The sequence below is a fragment of the Furipterus horrens genome, unplaced genomic scaffold (genome assembly GCF_987537825.1).
Source record: "Furipterus horrens unplaced genomic scaffold, mFurHor1.1.pri manual_scaffold_3, whole genome shotgun sequence".
NCBI classification, from domain to species: Eukaryota; Metazoa; Chordata; class Mammalia; order Chiroptera; family Furipteridae; genus Furipterus; species Furipterus horrens.
This window is the reverse complement of record NW_028327173.1, coordinates 180,593,674-180,618,435: the sequence shown is the minus strand read 5'-3', so window position 1 is coordinate 180,618,435 and position 24,762 is coordinate 180,593,674. Positions and strand designations below refer to the sequence as shown.

The window sequence follows — 24,762 nt, the reverse complement described above, 5'->3', positions numbered from 1 at the left end:
AAGGGTAATGGCATAATCCATTCACAGAAAACTTTACTTGCTCGTGTTCCTAATGGGACTCAAATGCCAAACAAGTGAACGATGTTTGAGCAGTCACTTGTCTGTGTCTAAGGTCACACTTAAAATTTGCCTCACCTCAACTGACCTTCCTTTCTGTGGTCCCAATGAGAAAGTCTGCCAAGGAGGAAAACAAAGTGACCTCATGAAAGATGCAAGACATATTCAGTGAAGGAGGCAGAATGTTTTCTGGGGTCAATAAAAGCACTTTATAGGCTGCAAAGAGTAAGGAGGCCAGGGTGGAAAATCTGATTCCACTCCAAATGTAAGTCTCAAGCTGACTGGCCAGCGGGAGGGGGGAGAGGGATCAAGAATGCAAGGACTCCCTTCACATTCCCCTTCCTTCTGCAGTGGCCTTCTTAAGGTGGAATTTAACCAGAGGCTGCGGCAGGAATCAGAGGCACACCCGACCTAAGAATGAGGATTTTGACAGCTCTTTCAAGGCTGCGGTAGTCTGACCACAGGAGAAAACAGTCAGCCATGTGTCTTCCTGAAGGAAGTTCTACAGTGAAATGTAGAATTTAGGGCAGGTCTATACAAGCATGTCCAGGGAAGCCTATTGTAAACTAGGGAAAGACAGATAAAAAATAAGAGACCCTCTGACTGGGAGGGCACAGAAGTTGACTGGTTAGGCTCTGCAGTCCCATAATCTATGTCTGTATACCAGTTCTGTCGCCAATGAGCTGTGTGACCTTGTACAAATTTCTTAACTTCTCTGGGCCTCAGATTCCCCAACTGTAAAATGGAGATTTTTCTGTACTTCAGAAGGTTCCTATGACAAGTAAATGAGATAACCAACATAAAAAACCTGTTACACAAGAAGCCCTTAATAAATGTTCCTATCCGTAAGCATCTTGTTAAACCAGTTGTAAGTCCATCCTGTTCTGCCTAAAGGCAGGAGCATGGACCTAGAGACTAAAATCTGAGGTTGGTTTTGACCCCGAGGCTCATCTGGCTCTCCCTGCTCCTCCACTTTGTAGCCGCCAGTAAAGATAGGACAAGGGCTGTTTCTGCTTCCACAGCCCCAGGCTCTAACAGTGGGGTGGTAGTCATGGTCTCTGGAAAACAATTTTTCTGCACGTACAGATTTCTAAAGACAATCTTAAAACAAGAAGACAAATACTAGTCAGGTTTCACCATGCAGTTGTATCTGCTTTAACAACAGAAAGGAGATAGTGAATGCAGGAGGAAGGGTGCAACAGAGTAATGTCTTTGTAAATCTGGTGTCAGCACAGCACTGCCCTGTCCTGTGGCCTCTGCTACACGTACAGAGGCTTTGGTTGTGAGCTGTTGGATGTTCCATAGGGTAGAGATTAAATGAACCCTATGTAATAATGTCTTTTGATATAACAGGATCCAAGTGTACTTTGAAACTCTTTCAAATGTAGGCAATAGCTAAAAGTTGTTTTTTTTTTTCCTTTCAAAATCTGTCTGATTTCAGGGGAAGAGGACTAGTTATATAAATAGAGCAATCAGTCTAATAAGATTTTCTTCCAGGATGGAGAACATAATGTATATTCTACCTAATAGTTGGATTTGGATGTTGGACAAACAAAATGACCTTCTCCTTTCATTCAATTTGAGACAAAAGGGCAGAGAGAGCTAGCAGCTAGTGCTGGCAAGCCCAAAGGGAAGGGAACTATGCCACAGGACATCCTCATCGATATTCCAGGGGACGCTCGGAAGTGGAAAGAAGGCATTGTATGGCTCTACAGAGAGACCTGGGGAAGGAGGGCAAAGAGCGCAGGACACAGAATAGAGGATGGTTCATGGCTGTGATGGCCGACCTCAACACGGGCGTGCAACACGAGGCTGACCAAATGCACACTTGTGCGTGCCTGTTAGCAGCCACACAGGTCTCTCTTGCCACTGTCACAGACAGTCTGACCTAGTTAGGAAGACCAGTAGCCAATCTTCTCCTTTCACCCTGCTTCATGCACAGACACAAGAATGCCCTGTGGCAGCAGCACTGTCAGCCCGCAGCAGTGGTAATACGGACAAGAGTAGACATGTTAGCTGACGGGGCAGCATGGGAGGAGAGAGACACCAGGGCTTTGACTTTCCATAGGGAAAGGCAGAAACAAACAGGTCAACCTAAGATGAGGCTGACAGCACACCACTGGGGGCAGGATGGAGACTGGGGTGGGGGAGGATACACACTGGAGTTTTAAATGGCTCTGAGGAAACAAACCATAATCTTCCCAAGGACAGGTTTTTGTACAGAATGCTGTTGCTATGGAATATTGGAGGAGCAAGGGAAGGAGTGTTGCTTTAGCCTGTTCTCATTGGATCTGAGTAGCATACACTAGGCTGTCCACCCACGGCAGATCTCCCTGCTGTTCTCACTGCGTGCAGGGATCCAGATCCAGACTGGGTTGGGCAGGGAGCAGCTGTTGGAGTAGGAAAAAGAATGGCATAGTTTTTGTTTTTTTTTCAATTACAGTTGGCATACAATATTATGAGTTTCGGGTGTACAACATTACAATTGGACATTTATATAACTTTATGAAGTGATCATCCTGATAAGTCTAGTATCCGTCTGACACTATGCATAGTTATTACAATACAGGGTGGGGAAAAGTAGGTTTACAGTTATGAGTGTACAGTTTATTCTTGTACTATTATTTATTATTATATTATTTTCCATACAAACAACTGCAAACCTAATTTTGTCTATCTATATTATTCACCAAATTCCTGATGCTGTACCTTACATCTCCATGACTACTTTGTAACTGACAGTTTGTACTTAATCCCTACACCTTTTTCATCCAGCCCCCAACACACGTCCCATTTGGCAACCATCAATTCCTTCTCTGAGTTTATTACTGTTTTATTTATTAAGTTCCACATACAAGTGAAATCACACGGTATTTGTCTTTTTCTGACATATTTCACTTAGAATAATACCCTCTAGGTCCATCCATGTTGTCACAAATGGCAAGAGTTCATTCTTTTTTCATAGCTGAGTAATATTCCATTGCATATACGTCCCACATCTTCTTTATCCATTTGTCTTTTGATTGTAGCATTTAACCTATTTAGACTTAAAGTAATTATTTATAGGTATGTAGTTATTGCCATTTTATTAATTGTTTTGATTGTTTTTGCAGTTCTCTGTACATTTGTTATTCTCTTGCTCTTGTCTCTTGATAACTTTCTGTCATGTCATTCACATTCCTTTCTCTTTATTTCATGTATAAAATCTTAAGACTCTTGGTTTGTGGTCACCATGTGCTCCATATATACCAAACTATGTTTATAGCAGTCTATTTTAGGTTGAGGATTGCTTAATTTCGAACATATACTAAAACTACTACCAGTTTTACTTACCCCTCCTCCCCATTTATGTTGCTTTTTATTTTTGTATGTGTTTGTGTGTATCCCTTCATTTACTGTTGTGGTCACACATTATCTTCCTACCTTTGCCTTTTAACCTTTGTATTAGCTTTATAGTTGGCTGGTCCACTGCTTTTTTTAAGTGTTGGCTTTAGTCACTGAGCATTTCCCCCCCATATTTTCTTATTCATATTTTTAATCATTTTCTACATAAAGAAGTCCCTTTAACATTTCTTGTAATATTGGTTTAGCTTTTTCTTGTCCAGGAAGCTCTTTGTCTCCCCTTATATTCTAAATGAGAGCCTTGCTGGGTAGATTAATCTTGGTTGCAGGCCTTTGCTTTTCATCACTTTGAATATTTCATGCTAGTCCTTTCTGGCCTTTAAAGTTTCTGTTAAAAGATCAGCTGACAGTCCTATGGGAGCTTCCTTGTAGGTAACTGCTTTTTCTCTTGCTACTTTGAAGTTTTGCTGCTTTGAAGTTTTGCACTGTCTTTAACTTTTGGCATTTTAATTATGTTGTGTCTTGGTGTGGGCTTCTTTGGGTTCATCTTGTTTGGGACTCCACACTTTCTGGACTTACATGTTTATTTCCTTAATCAGGTTAAGGAAGTTTTCAGTTATTTCTTAAATAGGTTTTTAATCTGTTGCTCTCTCTTATCCTCCTGGTATCCCCATAATGTAAGTGTTGGTATGCTTGATGTTGTCCCAGAGGTCCCTTTAACTACCTTTCTTTTTTAAAATTCTTTTTCCTGTTTGCTGTTCTGATTGGGTGTTTTCCACCATGTCTTTCATATTGCTGATTTGATCCTCTGCTTTATTTAATTTGATGTTGATTTCCTCTAATGTTGATTTTCTCTAATGTATTCTTCATTGCAGTTACTGTATTCTTCATTTTTAACTGGTTCTTTTTTATGGTTTCTATCTTTTGCTGAGGTTCTCACTGAGTTCATCTATTATTCCCTTAAGTTCATTGAGCATCAATATAACCTGTGTTTTGAACTCTGTATCTGATAGATGGCTTGTCTCCATTTTGTTTAGTTCTTTTTCTGGAATTTTGTCCTGTTCTTTCATTTGGAACATGGTTATCTCATTTTGGCTGACTCCCTGTGTTTGTTTCTATGTATTAGAATGCTACATCTCCTCATCTTGACAGAGTGGCCTTACATAGTAGGTATCCTATGAGGTTCAGTGGCATAGTCTTCCAGGTGACCTGAGCCAGGTGTCCTTTATGTGGGTGGTGGGTTCCCAGCTACTATAGTTGAGCCTTGATTGCTATTTGATGTTAGTGGGAAGGACTGACCCTCAGGCTGACTGACTGCGAGGGCTGGCCATGACTATAACTGTAAGTTGTTGTGCAGGGGCTAACCCCTCAGTGCAGGAGTCACTTTCACAGGGCTCTGGCGCCAGCCAAGTCTGCCCTTCAGGTGTGTCATTTGTGTAGCTGGTTGGATGGTGCTCTGGTGTGGTTTGAAGCTGGCCACCAGGTATGTTGGTTCTGGAGCCTCTTAGAAAAGGCTCCAGTGTAGGCCAAAGTCAGCCACTGTTTGTGCCTGGCATGGGGCCACCTGATAGGAGGTACAAAGTGATATGTGGTTATTGCTGCTGGTTCTGGGTTTCAAGGTGCTTGGGAGAGGTTATGTTGTGAATTGAGGCTGGCTACCACTAGTGCCAGGCTTGGGACCCTTTGGTAGGTATACAACAATGTAAGCTGAGTCTAGCCACCATCCGTGCCAGGCTTGTGGCCACTTAGTTGAAGTTAACTTTCCAAGCCACGACTGGCCACAGCTTATGTCAGGTTTGGGGCCACCTAACACGAGTTACAAATGGTTACTGGTCTCAACTTGCATTGCGCCAGGCTTGGGGCTGCTTAGCAAGAGATACAAAGCACACTGAAGCCAGCTACTGCTTGTCTGGTGTTTGAGATATTTGGGGAAAGTCTGCAGTATGATGCTTGTGAAGGAAGTCCACTGGAAATGGCTTGGGCAGATGCATGAGGTGGGTGGGGCGGGGTCTCGGAGAATCAATTTGGTGAACTTGTTAGCCAGGTTAATAGAGATCAGAGATTTGGCACCCAACTGCTCCTGCTGTGTGGGTGGGAGGAGGGCTCAACAAAGGAATAATTGTGCCTTCCAGGGCTTTGTTCTGGGAGAGAGCTGCCCTCTTACTAGTCAATTCAGTTTCTCCCTACAGGTCCTTGGCACTTTTTGATCTGCTCCCCAAGAGCTGTAGCTCAGAAAAAATACAGAGTTGGCCAAAAAGTCCATTTAGTCATTTCCATAAAAGAAAAGACAAAATTTTCATTTTCACCAATAATTTTATTAATTTGGGTATTCTGAGTATGTCATCTATCTCTTGCTATTGGCTTCTGGTGGGCAGAGGCCAGAAGTGCTGCTAAATATCTTCCATAAAGACAGCATATCTGCATATAGACAGCCCTGCAACAAAGGATTATTGGGCCCAAATGTCACTAGTACCAAGAAACTTTGCAAACCACTTTTGACCTGTTTGCTCAGTCACAGCACCTTCTCCAAATACTACACAAAACTTATTTTGCGTTTCAGTTGCATTTTTACCTTTCTTGAAATAATAAAGTATAATTCTCAGAAAATGTTGCATACTTTCTTCCATCTTCCATATTAAAATGGCTGCAGAAAAATTCACAAATGTTGATAAACTAAAAAAAATTTTTTAAATGCACAATGATATGACAGCTATCACAATACAATCTAACCAAATTTGTTTTGAGTAAAGTTAATGACAACTAAGTACTACTAGAGTCATCATACAAAAAAAAATAAAACAAACTTTTTGGCCAACCCCATAAGTTTGTGAGTGAATGCCTGGGACTCCAGAGGCCCTCCCTCTCACTCAGACACAATCCCCACTGGTTTTTACAGCCAGATGTTATGTGGATTCCTCTTCCCACCACTATTGCCCTAAGCTGGGGAGACTGGTGTGGCACTGGGACCCCTCACTCCTCAGGGGGGAACCTCCATAGTCTAGATAAACCTCCCACTTCTTAACTGCCACACTGTGAGTATGAGACCTGCTTGTCCTGATCTCTGCTCCTCTCATTGTTACTTCTTCTTTATATTCTTAGCTATAGGACTGCTGTTCAGCTAGTCTTCAGGTGGCTCTCAGTAATGCATGTTCTATAACTTAGTTGTAATTTTGATGTCGTTTTGGGAGGAGCACAGCATTTACCTACTCTGCCCTCTTGACCAGAAATCCAATATTACACCACCCCTCTTTAGTTAAAGAATCTTACAGTAACTTTCTTTCATATTCTCCCCAAAACAGTGTTTGAAAAATCAGCTCTAATCAGTTAAGAGTTGGATTCTATGCATTACTCCAGTCCCTGTTTTTCTTCCACTTCCTCAGCCTCCTCCTGGCTATCTACCTTGGTTGCTACCTTGAGCATTTCCAACCTCTACCAGGAGAGTAGTAAGAAATAGAGAGGTTCAAACTCAGTACTGCTCTGATCAACTGCCTGGTGACTGATGCAGGACAGATGTGGCAAAAAGAGGATCTCAGAATTGGGATTCCCTCTTTGTTCACAGAGGCAAACAGAACTCCTGTAGACAATGCACAGATGATGAAATCTGATAGGTGTGATGACAGATAAGCCCACACACGTACACACACACTTTAATTTCTATAAAGCTTAGGAACAAAAGCACTCTATAATCTCCTGATGCTAAGTTTACAAAGCCTCCCGAATTGACAAAGGTGACTCAGGAGAATGCACCAAACTCCTTTCACCAACTTGGCCACCTGTGTGAGCTCAGAATAGAGGGTGTTGACCTCACCTGAGTCAGCACTGAGTCTCATGATCTCTTCCAGGAGATGATTTAGCACAGAGGAACCCTCACCTCAGTGGCCCTCGCCTTACTAAGCTTGCTGTAGGCAAAAGTCAGTGCAACCACAGAAGCTCTAAGAAAACTATATTTTCTCTTGTCATGACTATTTGCACTTTGGGATGATTTGGTGCCAATTTAGGAAACTCACTAACATAGCAGTCAATAGAAAACATTTATTAAAAAACCAAGCAAAAACCATAAAAATATCATCTTTAAGGTCAGAAATCTGGAAAGCCTATACCTGTCCTTTACAAAAAGGTGTATACCTTTTCTTTATTAAACTTCTGTGGGTGTTTTGAGCTTTTATAATCTATTCTGTAAGAGTGGGGGTGGGAACTGTTTGCTTTCAGAACATGTACATGTGAGCGTTTGACATGTATTGCATGTTTAAAGGAGAGATGAGAAGTGAGAGACAACAGGGCAAGCAAGGAAAATAGTCTATTGTACTTTTTTGAGCACATACTATGGTATTTTGAGTTGTAAGGCTCACTGGTTAATGATTTGAGAAATTCGGGCTGCAAACTGTGTGAGCATCTTCTCCTGACTCTGTGTTCCATGGAGACTGTTCTCAAAAGCACTGAGGGTGCCTGCCCTCTATTCATGCCTATATGAAATGTTTGGACATCCACACACAACAAACTCAGAAGTCTACCATCTTGGGGGTGGCAGTAAAGGTGATTATGGGAAGGGTCAGGGTAAGAAAGTAATATTGGGTAAGGAGTCACGTTGGCCAAAACCCTGGTGCCCCTCCTGTTCAACCACTTGCTGTGGAATGCTGGACAGGGGCACCCTTCACCCCGAATTCATGTCACTCCTTGACCCTGTCACACTATACAAAGCCCTAAAGTCTTTATAACTCTATGGTATGTTATTTATTATAAATGGTTATCCAAATAGTTTCTACAGATATGGAATAATACTTTCCATTTAAAAAGGTAGGAAGGAATTCAGAAGGCATTTTCTTTTGAAGGAAAAAAAAGAAAGGCCAAGCAAAATACCCAGCAGTCACCATTCCAGTAACAGTTCTGACCTTATGTTCCAAAGAAAAGACCAGGAAATCTCAGGAAGCCAATTAGGGGTGACCGTCACATTGAGGGGGTGGTGAGAGCAGATGTGAAAGGCTGGCTGGGAGATCTTGGCCCTTTCCAGCCTCTGGTGAGAAGGGCGGACTCAGCCCCATGGGGAAAAATCACACAGGGTTGCAAGGGCAGCAGCATGGGGCTGAGAGCACCAGTGAGAGCACTCCTTCTCGGTTCCATTTATTTGTTAAAAATCCTTCTTTGTGGTGCACTTAAGTACTCAACTTGGGGGATGAAGGGACACTTCTTGAGAAGGCACGGAGACTGTTCATGGATGGTAAAAAATAATTATGCTAAACCACTGATTAATTTTGTCTTTAGCATAAAAATGACCAGGAAGATAGAGATCTAGAGACTTGCAGGGAATCAGGAGGTAGCTAGACCCACTGTTACTGAAGTATTTCACAATAAATTCAAAACTAAACTTAAAAAATGATGTAGCTAGATCCATGGCTCACATTGTTTTTTCTCTTTGTATATATTTGTATTGTTAAACACTCTCACTTTATTCATGAAGGCAAAGTTCACTTTTCCTACACAATCTACATATGTGCATGCATACAACACTTTGATTCATATGTATTTTTAAAAGTTTACCATTTATGAACATTTTCAAACATACGTTAGTACATACCCATCACCCAGCCATGACAGTTACTGATGCATGCCCAATCTTGTTTAATCTATTCTTCCCTGCCACCCTGGACTATTCTGGAAAAATTCCCAGGTATTTCAACTGTGACTACTTCAGTCTATTAGATCCAGAGTGATCTTTGAAATATGAAAGAATAATTTTGTCACTCGTGCTTGCTTGAAATCTTTCAATGACGTATGTTGGCACTTCAGATAAAGGTTAAACTCCTTCACATGGTCCCCAGTGTCCTTCGTGTCCTCATCTTCTACATCCTGCCACCCCACACATTGCTGGTTACACATCCTTGCATACTTTGACACTGACTACCTTTCCTACAGCCTCTGTTGTCTGCTTAAATGTCATCTCCTCAGCATGACCTGCCTGTTATATATTCCCGAAGCACCTCAGACTTTTTTTCTTATCATATTGTAAGTATATATGTAGTGATTTGTATAATTTCTTTTTTAAACATGCCCCAACTGGCCTGTAAATTCCATGAAGACAGGGATGATGTCTGTCTTGCTCATCTCTGCCCCTCCACCCCAGTCCCCTGCACAGCAAGTCCTAGGGCTGCTGTGCATCGCTACATGCCTGCTAAGTGAACAGGAGGATCAATATCTATTTGACTGCATACCACATAAGTGTATCTGGTTTAGATAGAGAGCTTCTGGAAAAAAACACAAATTGAGTTCTCTCCAGAGTAAAAATCTAGCACAGCCTCATGTACAATTTAGTGCTTAATGGTCTTGATGGTGTTGGCGAATTCTGCAAGGAAGGATGGAGATAATGACCCCTCTCAGCATGGTGTGAAATTACTACTCATAACTCGGCAACACCAGTAACTTACTCCTGGATGATGCAGGCCCCTTCGAAAATGCTTTCATGTGTACTACCTCGTTTGAAGTGGGCACTGCAGGTGTTATCATCACTGCCTTAAGAGGGAGAGACTGGAAAGCAGTGGCAGAAGTAGAATGAGGTCTCCTGACTCTCAGATTAGTGTGTGCCGTCTCCGTTCACGTACACCTGAATTCTTGTTCAGAGCCCTTAACTCACCTAATTCCTGCACAGATATATCCCACAAGCCCTTAGTTACCTGGTCCAAGACCTCTTGTTCCTAACTAGCACTATTCCAAAATTATTGCAGGCATCAGTTTATGGGTAAATCGTATTGTAAAACCATAGACCACTGCAGTTGTAGATGTTTATACAACCTGAAGTCATTCCTTCCTCACCTTCTCACTGAACCCTCTTCCACTGCCACCCCCTAAATGCTGGTGTCCCAGACCCCATCCTCTGTCCCCTCTTAACCTATGCCCTCTCCTAGTCAATATCTACTCCCATATTCTCACTACTATGCTAGAGTGATCAGCTCCAGCCTCACTCCTGAGTTTCAGACCCAGGTGATCAACTGCAAGGTATATACTAGTTCCTGTATGTCTCCCAGATCCCTCGAAATTCAAATGCACTATGCTCATCTTTCACTGCCCCCACCGAGCACCTAACACTCCAGTGGTATTGAACTTGTCACTCAGGTCTGTGAACATGTACATTACTTCCTGCCTCTGGGGCTTTGAGCCCGTTATCAACCCTACTGAACCCTTATTTGTGCCTCAATATCCAGCTTAAATGTTACTTACTCTGTCTTGTCCTTGGGTCACTTTTGCCTCCAGAGACAGCTCTGATCATTTCTCCTTGGCAGTGAGCTAAGTACTTATTTACACTCTCACATTCCTAGTAGACTGTGAGCAACATAAGAAGCCATGTCCTTTCATCTTTGCATTCCTAGCACTAAGCACAGGCCAAGCCAAGGGAAGGCATATGGCAAGTATTTGCTGAATTGAATATAATAGGGATTCTAGTTTACTAATATATCAGTTTCTTCTTCCAGGGTTGCAGACTCATCTCAGGTCAATAGAATAATAATTATTTCTGCTATTATGGTATTATTCAAATGCATAATCTTTAAATAATGCTGTAACATTATTATTATAAACATTAGATCCTACTTTATTTAAAGTTAAATAGGTGACAGATTCATGCTATGTGGGTAGTAAGTGCACAGCATCCCAGTAACTTCTCCCAGTGGCTTATGTTTTTGATACAACTGGAAAGAATCACATCAGGGAGTGATTTAGGTGATAAAAACATGGGGCTCTGAGGTTAAAAGACACTTATTAATGGGAAATAGAATAGAAATAGGAAATGGCCAGATGTAGTCTAGCTCAGAACTGTGGTCTGGCATCAGGAAAATCTGGATTCTGATCCCAGGTTATTATTATTTTTAATTGCTAAGGGACAAATGTATGATTCTACTTATATGAGGTACTATACATGGAATAGTAAAATTCATAGAGATCAAAAGCAAAATGGTGGTTTCCAGGGACTGGGGGAGTTAGTATTTACAGGGTATGGGGTTTCAGTTTTGGAACAGTTGCACAACAACATGAATGGACTTAATGCTGCTGAACAGTGCATTTAAAATTGTTAAGATGGTAAATTTTATTCTAGGACTGGAGCTCCTATATGAGGAAATGCAGCTGCTCCACAGGCCTCTTACTGAAACTCTCAGCACCATCAATACCTTTTAGAAATGAACCAGCTCCTTGAAGAACTGACTTGGTATTCTTCGTTACACCCCTAAGCAGACAGTAGGTGGTAATACATGATTTTCTAACTCAATTAATGCGGTTATAGAACAGACCCAAACCACAATGTGCTTTCTTATTTTCAACATAAAGGCATCAATCCATGTACCTCCCTACCTTAAAATAAGGCTTCCAGTATAATGTCTTAAATGCATGGAAAAAAGGCTTTTTCAGCATGATGTATTACCTCATTACACCTCAATCTTGGGCCTGAAGCCTGCCTTGCATAAGGATAACATGGAAGCAAAAGAGATCTGCAGAGGTTTGGAAAGCCTTCTGTCTTGCTTCCCAGCACTAAGGGAAAGGGCGCTGAGTTCTGCTCCTTGGACAATGCTGGCAGAAACACAATCAATAGCTCAATGCACTGGGAACAGTGGTCATGTGACCTGACACCGTGGAGCATCCTGACTGAAGGGAGCATCACTTCACCTACAGTAAAGCCACAAGTGCTAGAAATACTGGATAGTTGTCAAGGAAGATGGTCAACTGCAATCATAGTTGGCTCAGAAATAACTATTGCATAAGAGAGGAAAACTGCCTGAGAGAACTCTGGTTCTTTGACGCTACAGATGAAAACACATATTTTAGTTAAAGCTGGTTTGCTGTAGGTCGAAAGCTGGCTGAGTAAGCCAAACTTACAGATTTCAGGATCCCTGTGGCATCTTCATGGAGCCAAGTAGGGTAGACCACTTCATCATTCAGTATGGCCTCAAAGAGGTCATCTTCATTCTCTGCCTCGAAGGGTGCATGACCACAGAGCATCTCGTAGAGCAACACACCCATTGCCCACCAATCTACTGCGGGCCCATACAGCATTTCCTGGAGGATCTGTGCAGAGAGGGGAACGTGAGAAGTGGTTTGCCTATCTCATTAACAAACATATCCGTAATAACTAGAGAAAACAACAGATTAGGCAATATCGAAGTAAAAACATTGAGCTTCCTGTGCTGACATGGATGTTTCATTCTATCTCTAGAGAGTGGCTAGTTTTCCTTATGGTCCTTCTCATGCAGGTGATCAAACATTTATGGCCTGCTTAGGCCAAGGTAATGACATGCGCAGACCCAAAAGAGAGAGGATTTTGGAACTACATCCCTATGAAAGGAAGAGGAGTTGGCCCACTCACTCATATGGAAAAGATTTGACAGCTTTTCTTTACTTCTGTTAAATGGGTCTGGGATCAAAGTACGGAGTAGACAAGGAGGAAAGTAAATAGCTGTGAGCACAGCACACTTTGTCCTCATTCAGGGCTAAAGCCTAAAAGCAACCACAGAGTTTTTAAAAACAATTTTTGACTCCAATTCTTCTTTAGCGGAACTGAGGATATTTTCAGCCATCATTCAGCCAATGAACTCTAAAGGAGCCTGGAGGCATCAGCTTTCAACTCTGCCCACAAAGCCACAGCACACAAAAGCAGCCTGTGGCCTTTCTCATCGGGGTTACTATAGAGTTCGGTTTCTGAAGCACTCACCTCTGGGGCAATATAGTCTGGCGTGCCACAGAAGGTTGCCGTGGTGACTCCGTTACAGATCCCCTCCTTGCACATGCCGAAGTCTGCCAGTTTACAGTGACCCTCGTGGTCCAACAACACATTGTCCAGCTTCAGATCTCTGAAAGAAACAAGGAGCAGCAGTTGTTAGGGCAGCCGGGCCCCAAACTGTCCACCTGGACGAGCTAGCTCACAGGATGGGTGATCAGACCAGAGTGGTCATGCGCACACACTTCGAAAAGAACACACTTCTTTGGGTCATCTAGATAAAAAACTTAGATCAACTCACAAAATTGGCCTCGTGGTCCCTAGGTGATGGTTCCATATGAAAGGGCCAGCCACATACAGAAAGTACGCTGCCCTTTAGAAACCGAGGGCAGGGTGTGATTTTCCCAGGCTTCCCACTTACCTTGTACCCATAAGACATCCACCTATCCTGTCCCTCCACTCTGGTATCTATCTCTGCCCAGTGGAGTTCACTTCATGACCATTCATGGAGCACCTGGCCACTGTGGGCCAGGGACTGTGACAGAGAGGCATTAAGAGCAGAGATGATCTTTATCCCTAAGGAACTCACAGTGAGATGGCAAGACCAACATTTACTAAAGTATAAGTCCATGAAGGACGCATCAGGTTGATTTGGCTCACCACTATGCCTAACATAGTGCACTCAACAAAAACTTTTTCAACATACATACATATAGGTATGTATGTATTTCATATATTATATATATATAAGTGGGGGAAGAAGGAGAGAAAGAACCAACTATTGTATAATACAAGTGGCTTGATGGAAGTGTGAGCCAAGTGCTATGAGAGAAATACAAGAGGGACGATTCCACAGCAGAGGTAGTCTTCCAGACAGGGAAGGGGTGTAGGAAGGTCAGCGTGGGCAGATAGATGGGGCTGAGGCAGGAAGGCAGGCACGAGGGTGTGATGTGCAGGGAGGCTCAGGAGCTTCATGAGGTACAGGGAAGCTGGAGAGACAGCAAGAGAACATCAATTCAGAGCTAGAGCGGAAAGTTAGATCTATCTTATGGAGGGCCCTGAATGCCACGCTAAGGAATTTTTATATTTAGCTGTTAGGCAAAATGGATCCACTGGAGCTCTCTGATTAAGGGAGTAACAGGTTCCCAGCTGAATCAGTTCAGGGAAGAGATGTTAAGACCTGAGCTAGGATAGTGACAATGGATTGGAAAGGGAGGGGTCGGTCAGCAGCGCTTTGGGGAAAACACAATCAGTAATGAGGCCTGACACCCCCTTGGAGATGGATGGGGAGGGGATGCAGATATGAGGACTCCTTGCTTCTCTCTCAGAGTTGGGGGGTTAATAGGGGTGTTACTAACCAGAGAAAGGAAAAACAGGAATAAGATTAGGGTCTGCTTGGTTGCACCCCAGGAACACAGGAGCCCCAAGAGGCCTGGTGAATTATGGGGAACCCAGGACAAAGGCACTTTCTGCCCTTCCCCCAACCCATAGGAGCCGAATCCACTTGAGGAAGTGAATTTCCAGCAGCAGAACTGTTTGGTGAAGGGCCTCCATGTAGACAGGAACATTGCTGGATACTGATAAAACTCTGCACAGAAAAGGCGGTACTGTCCTAAACCACCCCACCCCAACATGGCTCCTAGCACCATGCACTTTCAGGCGCTGTGAGCAGGGGGCATCTCCAAGGCAAGCTGGAAAAGTCCTACCCACTGACACAATTGCCAGCCTCCAGGCTCACTGGGACAGGACAAGAGAAGCAGCCTGTGGCCTACTGGGCGACACCTTTATGGCTTTGCTTTTCTAAGGACTAAAGCATTCGGAGGCAAACCTCATGGGCTTATCACCAAGGACATGGCTGCGCAGCCAGGAAGGATACTAGGGGACATCCCTGACCTGGTGATTTGTAGTCAATGGCCAGCGTGGGGGGCTGCCATGGCCTGACCTCTGGGGGGCTGTGTGTTGGCATGAGGGCGTTCCCTCACTAGGGCGTCTTTAGTAGCCACAGCTGACCGCTCTTCAGCTCCACACCCACAGTGGGCACTCATAGTTCTGTTCTGTCCCAGCTCTGTTGGCGTGCTTGGCCCAAGGGACAAGGCTGGTGTCTGTCCTGCCTACGATCATATTTCAGCTGCAAGAGATGGGTGATGACAGAACTGGTGGGACTGGTTTGCACTCTGTGACCTGGGTGTGTGACCACGCAGGTCTTACAGTGAGAGGTCACTGTAAGACACCTGGGACTGAAAACAAAGCCCTGTTTCCCAGAAATCCCCGATAAGGGAGGTGAAAGCAGCAGCGTTTTCTTGGCACAGACACAGACCAGACTCCTCCTGGCTGCGGTCTCCCTGGGTGTGAAGGGTGTGAGGGGTGTGAGGGGTGTGAGGTGAAGGTATGCCAACTACCCGTGCACCTGCTTCAGAAAAGCAAGCCTTCTTCACCTCTAAACCAGACCCAGCTTCTACCTCCAAAGCAGCCTCCTGTGCCCTCTTGCACAGGTGACTGTTTTCAGCGGGCTGTGACCTATGGGGGGACTCGTTCTTTCTCCACTGCCCTCCCCCCACCCCCCACAACAGGAGCAAGACTTATTTAAGTCACGTGAAGGTGGGATCACAAGAACCCAGGGTCATGGGTGAGGGAGGCCACGGCCAGGAGCACTGCCTCTCAGTTTTTCACAAGTGGTCTCAGACTCAAGGCTCTGGTAGTGCCCGGTTGTCTGGCTCCTCTAGGACTGAGGGCACACATTTAAGAAGGTTAGAGATTATAACAGTCCACACCCGAGAGAACTAGGCTGTGGGGGATCTGAGCCTTGGGCTGACTTTATCAGGCATGGACCTGTGCCCAGGGCCGCTTGACTCTCACATTACTGAACAAGGTTACTGAGTTTCTAAATTCGCCTGAAGCCGTTGGACTTGCTAAGAACTCCTAAAGCCTATGCTCAGGTAACAGAAACAAGTACTAACAGAAACCCATGATGGTCTAAAAAAGCTGATCTGTGATTGCTCAAGAGAGCTGGTGACTAACAGCCCAGGTAAGAGGTGCGACTGCTTGTTACTCAGCTGCTGTCACCGGCAGCAGGGATTGTTCAGGGAGAGAAAAGTGCTTCGCAATCAGTTTTGTCCGTTGCCCATCACAAAGCCCTCTGCACAGAGGTCTGCATGGTCTTGCTGCTCAGGAGACAGCACTGAGCTGTGCAGGGATTCAACGCATCCTGGGCACAGCAGACCGAGGTCACAGAGGACCTCGGTCCTGACTTCTCAGCCTCATTTTAGGCATTCTCGGAACTAACTGAGCCCCGAAAGGAAACACCAGGGCTGGATTCACAGCAGGTACGATCTAATAGGACAGAACCCTCAAACTGGGATCCTAAGAGGGTTTGATTAAGAACTTGATACAATCCCAGGCTATACCCTCAGCCCAGATATCTCACGCCTCCACTGCGAGGTCTGTCCCGATGTCCCCAGATACTCCGCTCTGCCCCTAGAGTGCCCAGTTCATATATGTACGACAGCACACCCTGCATTATATTCTAGAAGGCTCTGTCTGAGCACCTGTCTCCCCACTTAGCTGTGGCTAAACCTTATTCCTTCCTCGCTCCAGCTCAGTCCTGGCAGAAGGTGATGACCAGAGAGAGAAATAGAGCATTTCAGTGAGCTGCCCTGGCCAACTCTGCCTGTCTTATGTTTAGGGAAATGCAAGAAATTCTATAAACATCACTGAGACCTTTGCTCCAAATTATTGTAGTTAAACTAGAAAGCCATGTGCTTTGCCGCTTACAGATGGACTCCAGAGGGAAACGAATTCTGAAATATAAGTTCAGATTCTTTGCTGTTGTGAAGGTAGAGAAGGGAAACTGCTCTGGAAGAGGCATTGAGAGAGAATACTTTCCCCTGACTAGCATCCAGACGGGCAAGAAGAACACTTAAGAGGATTAGTCAAACAGGCCGCAAGTTTACAGAGCCATGTATGGCTACGGCCAGCTTCCGCACAAAGGATAAAGTTATCTTCATTAAAAAAAAAAAAAGCAAAAATCACTTCCGCCTTTGAAATATTCAGAAGTCAGTTTTTGGCTTTCGAGTCCCTCCGCCTCCTATGCCAGTATGTAACTCGGCAGCCAAACTTAACAAAGCCACACAATGAAGATTACAAATTCACACAGGGCAGAGGCTCAGACCCAAAATGCCAAATACACGGTTTCAGGCTCATTATTCATTAGCTCATTGGGCACTGGTATTTAATAGCTGCTATGCCTTTTGTCATGTAAGCACAGAAGGGCAGAAAGAGTTATTTTATCCTCGCTGGTTGCCTGAAAGGCTCATTGTTGCTGCTGGGTAATCAGGGTTACTTAAAAATGCCCATAATGGTTTCAGAGAGGATTCCCAAGTGGCTGAAGACAAAGGAAATTCAGTAACTGTATTTATTTATTTCTACCTTGAGCTACTCCAGGAGTCACGACACAGAAGGACATGAGTCTTACTACTCAGCTCACTGGCCTCATAAAGGAAACTAAGTGGAGAGCTGGTTCCTTGAACAAAAATGAATCTACGAGGCTATTCAGTAACTATTTTTAATGTATTTAACAAACTTTTTATAATGGAAAATTTCAAACATATCGTCGTCGGCAGCCGTCCGTCTCGAGAGACGATGGTGTAGCTTCTTAAGAGTCTATCTGCACCGCCGAGAATGGTTGTGCAGTCCGACTCGGGAGTGACACGGTATCTGTCTCCTCCCGTGTTGAATCGACATCTTGCGATGATGCTGGAGTGTCCTCTCCAGTGAAGCTGAAGCTACAGAGCCTGGGCAGGGTGATATGGAGGGTCTGCTGTTGCCCATGCAGCACACCCCCCCTCTCTTCGCAGCTGAAGGGCCCAAGGGAAAGACGGAGTCAATACAGCTTGGCTTCAGGTGCGCCGCAGGAGTTGCCGGTGTTGACTACAACGTCAAACTGCCTTAGGGACTCCGGCTCCAGATTTTCTGTCGGGGTTTACTCCCTTAGCCTTTCCCCTGAAGAGGTATGCCGCAAGGCAGCGGAGGTTTTTTGGAGTCAGAGTTTTCCTTCTCTGATGTACCCTGACTGGAAGATCGAACCAGCGACACTTAGCTCGCAGGCCGACGCTCAATCCACTGAGCTAAACCAGCCAGGGCTTTCAAACATATACAGACGCATATAACTCCCATATTGATCACCCAGCCTCAGTAGCTATTAAGGCATGCCTAACCTTGTTTCAGCTATACATTTACTCCCTTTTGGAGCCATCTTTTTTAGATTTTGAAGCAAATTCAAGATATAAAACCACCCCATCGGTAAATATGCCGATATCTGAATCTGAAAGACAACAATGCTTTAATAAAGTATAATTTTGACATCTGTTACATACAGTCAATACACTATTATAAGTTTATTGTTTCTGTCTCTTTGCTTGTGTGCATGTGTGTGTGTGTATCCAGAGGACCTGAAAAGAGCTTTGTGGATAATAACGGTGTCATTAGTAACTAACATACAGTGAATATTACCAAATGCTGATAGTTTTATCCAAATGATTTTATCCTCAAAACAAACCTATGAAGGAGGATGTATGCCACCACCTTTAGTCAGAGGAAACCCAGGATTTCAACTCAGTTCTGTAGAGAGTTGTCCTCTATAGGAGGTGTACTCTGTTCTATGCAGTGGTGTTGTGTCACTGGCTAGTCCTCCTAGTGACTGTTTCCTGAGAGGACTTCACTAATTAAAACAAGAATCACCTGAGAAGCAACAAATAATCCCAAGATTGAACTGTGATAAAGGGAACATTTTGGTTCCTATCACTATGAAATGCATCATTAAAATTTGGCAAAAAGTTTTTTCTTGTTTTAGATTTAGCTTGTGCATGGAGAAGAAATTCAATGAATTTTATATACTCCTCAAAGGTACAAGAATAGGGGAGTGCATAGCAAATCTTTCTCTAGTGGTTATATATTCAGAAGATAATTCTCTGCCCTCATCTAAGGAGTACAGGCTTGCATGTAGTAGTAGGCAAATGTTAATAAGTGGTATTTGCTAAGAGTGAATTTGAATTATAATCTTCATTTTAAAACAAAACCATTGAGGGCTGACTTGTGTTTTGAATGTCTGAATTTATATGAACTTGAAATTTTTTCAAAGCAAAGACTATTAAATTGGTAAAAGAATTTTAAAATGTCACTGAAATAGCAAAAGCTTAAAATTTGGTTTCATCGCAAGTTAGATAGCAGTACCATTCATGTATTACCTAACACAAGATATTCATCCATTCACTGCCCCCTCCCCCACAAACAAATCTGAGTGCCATCTGTGAGCCAGGCAACATGCAATGGGCTCAGAATACTGAAGGAGACAGGAGACAGCAGGAGGCTGCTATACATGGGCAGTAAGGATTTCAGTCTTGAGCCCAAGAGGAAAAATTGTACACAGGAAAGGGATGGTGCTAATTTGTGAGTTTACAAGCCTCCAACACAACGCAAATAACAGATCAGAGGGGCTGAGATAGGATTGCTGTTGAGAAGCTACTGGAGAACTCAGAAAAGAAATGATGGTGGCCGTAACTAGGGTGGGTAAGGTGAAGAGAACTGGGTGGATCAAGAACTATTATGGGACAAAAGTAATGGGCTTTAGCAATGGAAGGATATAGAGGGTAAAGGGAAGAAGGAATGATGAATATGTTCTGGCTCACAGAATTGACTTTGGACCCATCAAGCTACTTTTTTAGACATCCAATCGGAGATGTTTAGAGGCAGCTGTATATAAAATGGCTGGAACTCAGAGGAAAGACTGGGTCAAAGATGTACACATTTAAGAGTCATTAGATAGGTGTGGATGAGTTCACCTGGGGAGAGGGAATGGAAGGAGTAAAAAGGCTTGGGACTGAGCCTTAGAGAGTATCCCGAGGATAAGATCCCTAGTCTTTTTCACATCGGGACCACAAACACTGGTGATAAATTGTTCCCTGAATGGAGAGCATAACCGAGTGCCTGGAGATGCAGGAACCCAACTCTTTCACCTCTAGGTGGGCCATCTATAGTCTTGTCAAGGTTTAATAGGACCGTAAAATGTTCACCTTTTGCATTCAAAATTGTCTAATGGATTATTTCTAGGTGAAACTCTGAACCTCTGCTATATGACATGATGCTATTGAAAGTGTCAACTTAAGTATTTTATTTTACAAAGATGTTTGTTGCTGCATCACACATAACAGCAAAACTTGAAAACAAGCTAAATTATTTATTAATAGAGGAATAGCTAATTAAATTATGATAAATCAATGACAGAATTTTATGAAATGTGCTAAAATTTTACGGACTAAAGTATAGAAAAATGTTTATGATGGGATTGTGATTGTTTGAAAATTATTTCTCTTCTGATTATAAAAGTTATATTTTCATTGTGTAAAGTTCAGTCATTCCTGAAAAAAATATGGAGGAAACAATAACAAGTATGACAAGTTCATAGTCCTCCAAACTTTTCAATGTTAAACAAGATATTATGAAGTAACTTACTTTTGTCACTTAACAAATATTTTGAATATATTTCTACATCTTATAGAGTTGCCTCATTCTCTGTAATGATTACATAAAATTCCATTATGAAGTTGTACCATAATTTTGGTTATTTCCAATTTTTGCAACTTCAAACAATGGAGTAGTGAATATTATTTATGCACTGACAGTAGTGTTTATTTAGGATACATGTTTAGAAGTGGAAATGCTGTGTCAAAGGGTATAAATGTTTAAAATTTAAATAGATGTTGAGCTACTGCCCTCTAAAAAGTTTGCACCAACTTACATTCCCACCAATAGTGTATAAGAGTGTCTATTTGGCTTCCTTATTCAGGTTAGAAATAATCATCCTTATGTCCTTGCCAACCTGCTAGGAAAAAGTGATCTCATTGTTTTAACTTCATTTCTTGATTATTAATGAGATTAAGCTTTAAAATATGAGGTTGAATGCAAAATAACTCATTTTCTAATGAATGAAGAAATTAAGATAATTTCCAACCCAGAAAGTAGTACCCAGGCTCCTCTGGGGCTTTTTTCCCCCCTACCCTTTCATGTTTCTTCCTAATAGCTACTTGAGATGGAAAAATGATCATAAAAATGACTCTGTGTAGGTCTGGCTATCCCACCTTCTTTAAAACAGGGCCAGGGACTCACAACCAGTCCCCACAGGCCAGGTGTTGGTCTCTACCCAGCTTTGGTGTTTGGTGCACAAGATATACAGGTAGCATGCTTCCTCCTTCACCACTGTGCATACACAGGACCAACTTAACTTGAGCAGAGGGACTGAGAGATTTCCCCTTGCCTTGTCTTACAGTAGGAAAAAAATACCCAAAGAAAACATTCATTGAGTCTCTGGACAAATGCAGGATGCAATGAATATGATTAATGTCCTTGGGGTGCAGATCATACATCTCCTTAGGACCATCAAATGAATGAGCCATCAAGCTGACAGTTGATCCTTTCATACATATTTTTTCATCCCACTCTCCACTACTCCCACAGGAGGGTTGAAATTCCCTAGCTGAAGTGGCACAGATTTATTTAACAGCTCCTTACAGTACTTTTATTTTGTGGTTGCCAAGAAAACCTCTCTTGCTCACTCTCCTTGCCAAAATACTTCCTGCATGATACCTGGCAGCGTTTGGCATGCAGATGCACTGAGAGAAAGCGGGAGGCAGGGTGGAGGGCTTCAGAAAAGGGCAAGGAGACGACAGACCGTGGTGGCTAGGGGCCTCCTGACCATTGGGCCCAACTCCAACAACACAGAAAGGTTGCTGGGGCCAAGAGCACACTTCAACTTGACAGTCCAGGGGGATAAGGTGGTCAACAAGCTAAAACCTCCTTAACTCCTCAGGTTGCCCCAGTGCAGAGAGGAAAACCACCTGCTGGGCCAGCTTTGCTTTTTGGTTGCAGGAATCCAACAAGGAAATGGGGGTTCTCCTACAGCAAGACCACAAATAGGATCAGAGAGTCATTGGGGATTCTAAGCACCTGCAAGCTAGGGACAGGATGGAGGTAGAGGAGACCTTTACTGGCTGGCTGCTTGCAGGATATTTGCATCAAGACGAAGGAAGGAAAGACATCCGAGGAGGAAGAATCAGAACGTGGTTCCTTCTTAAGTTATAAGAGTTTAATGACAATTGGGGCAGCTGTGGAGTGGGGACGGGCAGGGGCAGATGGACCCTACACTCGGTTTATGTTGGACACACTGCACCAACACCAACGCCAACGAAAGGTTCATCGGGTGAAACGGTATTAAGCATTAAAGGGCACACAGCCCTCTAGGGATAACTGCTAGCCAAGTTGTCACTGTTGTAAGTAAATGAATGCTGTGGCTCTTGTTCTCAGATAAGTCAGGTAGTTGAGCTATCAATACAAATACACAGACCAACTAGAGAAGGGACAATGAGACATCATGCCCTGTCTAGCTATGGCTGGTTCCCTCCAAGGAGACCCAGCGATCTACTGACGAGGAGCACTAGACACTGTCCGTGCTCAGGCTGGTTCCCGGAAGACATTCCACTGGGAGGAAAGAGTAATGTCCTTGTTTTGCCAGGGTCAGAACTTTTCTTTGGCTTGGAGAAACCAAGCAGCCAAAGTGGTTGCAGCCATTAGCTGTCCAAGCATGAAGCCTTGCATAACGTGTGAAAGGGGATGTGGGTACTGCTGGGAAGAGGTGATGAGAGATGATTTATGACAGGAAGGAGCAGAGGTCACAGCATCAACTTCAGGAAGAGATATGCAGGCTGCTTTCAGCAAATGGCTAAACACAAATGTTTGCCAGCATTAGTAATGCCTTATGCAATATTGGAGGAGAGGGGAGGGGAGAAGAGTGGGAAGCCTTCTGACTTGAACCAGAAGTTTTGGCCACATCAGCACGTCTCACCTGGTTACCTGCTATCCCCATCAAAGATGAAACCGGAACCATGTAAACAAAAACGTGAAAAACCCAGGAGGACATCTGTAGTTCAGAACCACCCCCAGGCCCTTGGAATTATATACCTCACATTTTCATTCTGGATTATAGTGGGTATTGCTTTGTTTTCTAATTATGTTTTGTTTAAAAAGGCTTGCTTTCCCTAAACAGATTACAAACTCCAAGGACAGGCCTGGCATATTTAGCAGGTCATTTCCAGAGTACCAGTCACAGGCTGGACAGAACACAGCAACAGACATCTGAGTCTCTTTCCAAGGAACTTAATTTTCTACTATGGCTGAGTATATCATAGCAAAAAGTGCAAATGACATCGAATTTTCCCTAAGAAATTCTCTTTGGGAGAACTCACTGCTACTTCCTGAGCACCCATCCATTCTGTCCCTAGCACTTGGTTTTGCAACTAAAGAGCCCAGATTCCCTGACAGCCATTTAGTTGTTCATTTTTAGATTATTTGAGTATTTGTATGTGGAGCCATTGTCTAAAGACTTTCCAATTTTATGTAGTAGTACTCTTATTAATAAGGGTAATCTAGTAAATGCCTAACAGTCATCATAATTTCCTAAGATCTTTAAAAGTCAACAGAATTCACAAATCAGGAGGAACATTATTTTTTAGCTTAAGCGTCTTATTTTTAGTTTAGAAGCCATCACCAAACTTGTAAGCAAAAGTAGCAGATGAACACACCTTTTGAGAGGAGACTAACATTCTTCTTGCATGAAATGCTGTAAAAGCCATACTATTTCCTCATCAACAAAAAACTGATAACACCGCATGGCCAAGTGCTTAAGATTTTTAGATGAATCAATACCAATAAAGAATATACACAAGCTTTTTAAATTCTAAATGATTATAAGCTTCCGAGTTTGGGGTAGGTAGGTCTTTAACTGGGTTGTCCAAACGTTCGTTTTGCTTGTAAACTGCTCTGTGGGAAACAGGGCAAGAAGCCAAAGAGGGTTGGTCATACAGGGCCACAACCTGACACCAGCATTGAGTACAATGTTCCCAGAACTGAGTAAGCTCCATCAGCTGCAACACCGTTGTCTCCTTCACATATTTTTGCTAAGAAAAAATTCTGAAGCATTAAGATAGAGAACTAAAATCTCTATCAACAGCCCTGTTCAGTCCAATGAGAAAAGGTAGGTTTGAGCTGCAACTCAGTCATTTCTACCCTGGTCTGTCCAATGCCAGGAAGTTCAACAGTGACTTATTCTTGTCAGCAGAATAAACTGAATGAGGATGGGAGAAGTCACTAGATCCAGCTGCTATTTAACACAACACTGTGGCTGAAGAAATTTATTTCTGTTCTGGAGAACTAAAATTCTCGAGAAATGAAGCACAGAATTCCTAGGAAATGGGGCATGGTATCTGTACCTCACAATGCACTCAAATAACATTCAACTGGATCAGCTAGTCCTCATTTTCTTCCCCCTCCCCTGCCTAATTATTTATTATAAATGTTATAAACCCAGGAGTGGATATCAGTCTTAAACATTCAGTGAGGTGATAAAATCCAGATCCTGCAAGGCTACTTAAGGCTACTTAATTTGTTGTGCCCAAATTTTCACCATTATAAACAATGCTATGATAAGTGAAGATGTTTTTTCAACATGTCCAAACCTATTGATATTTTTTAAATCATGTATTTTCACAAACAAACAGTCAACTCCAAGTCCATGCTTACATTTGAAAATTTCTATCAATGCTCTACACTGGCGTTTAACTTTC

General features: G+C 43.1%; 1 protein-coding gene across 1 annotated transcript in view; it reads right to left on the bottom strand.

Moving 5' to 3' along the window:
- Nucleotides 1-24,762, bottom strand: part of PRKCH (protein kinase C eta) — a 204,397-nt gene that overhangs the window by 7,134 nt on the left and 172,501 nt on the right. Inside the window, exons 11-12 of the mRNA XM_090270959.1 lie at nt 13,088-13,226; nt 12,256-12,444 (exon numbers count right to left, since the gene is read on the bottom strand). Of these exons, the coding sequence (XP_090127085.1) occupies nt 12,256-12,444; nt 13,088-13,226 (328 nt within the window). The remainder of the gene's footprint in view (nt 1-12,255; nt 12,445-13,087; nt 13,227-24,762) is intronic.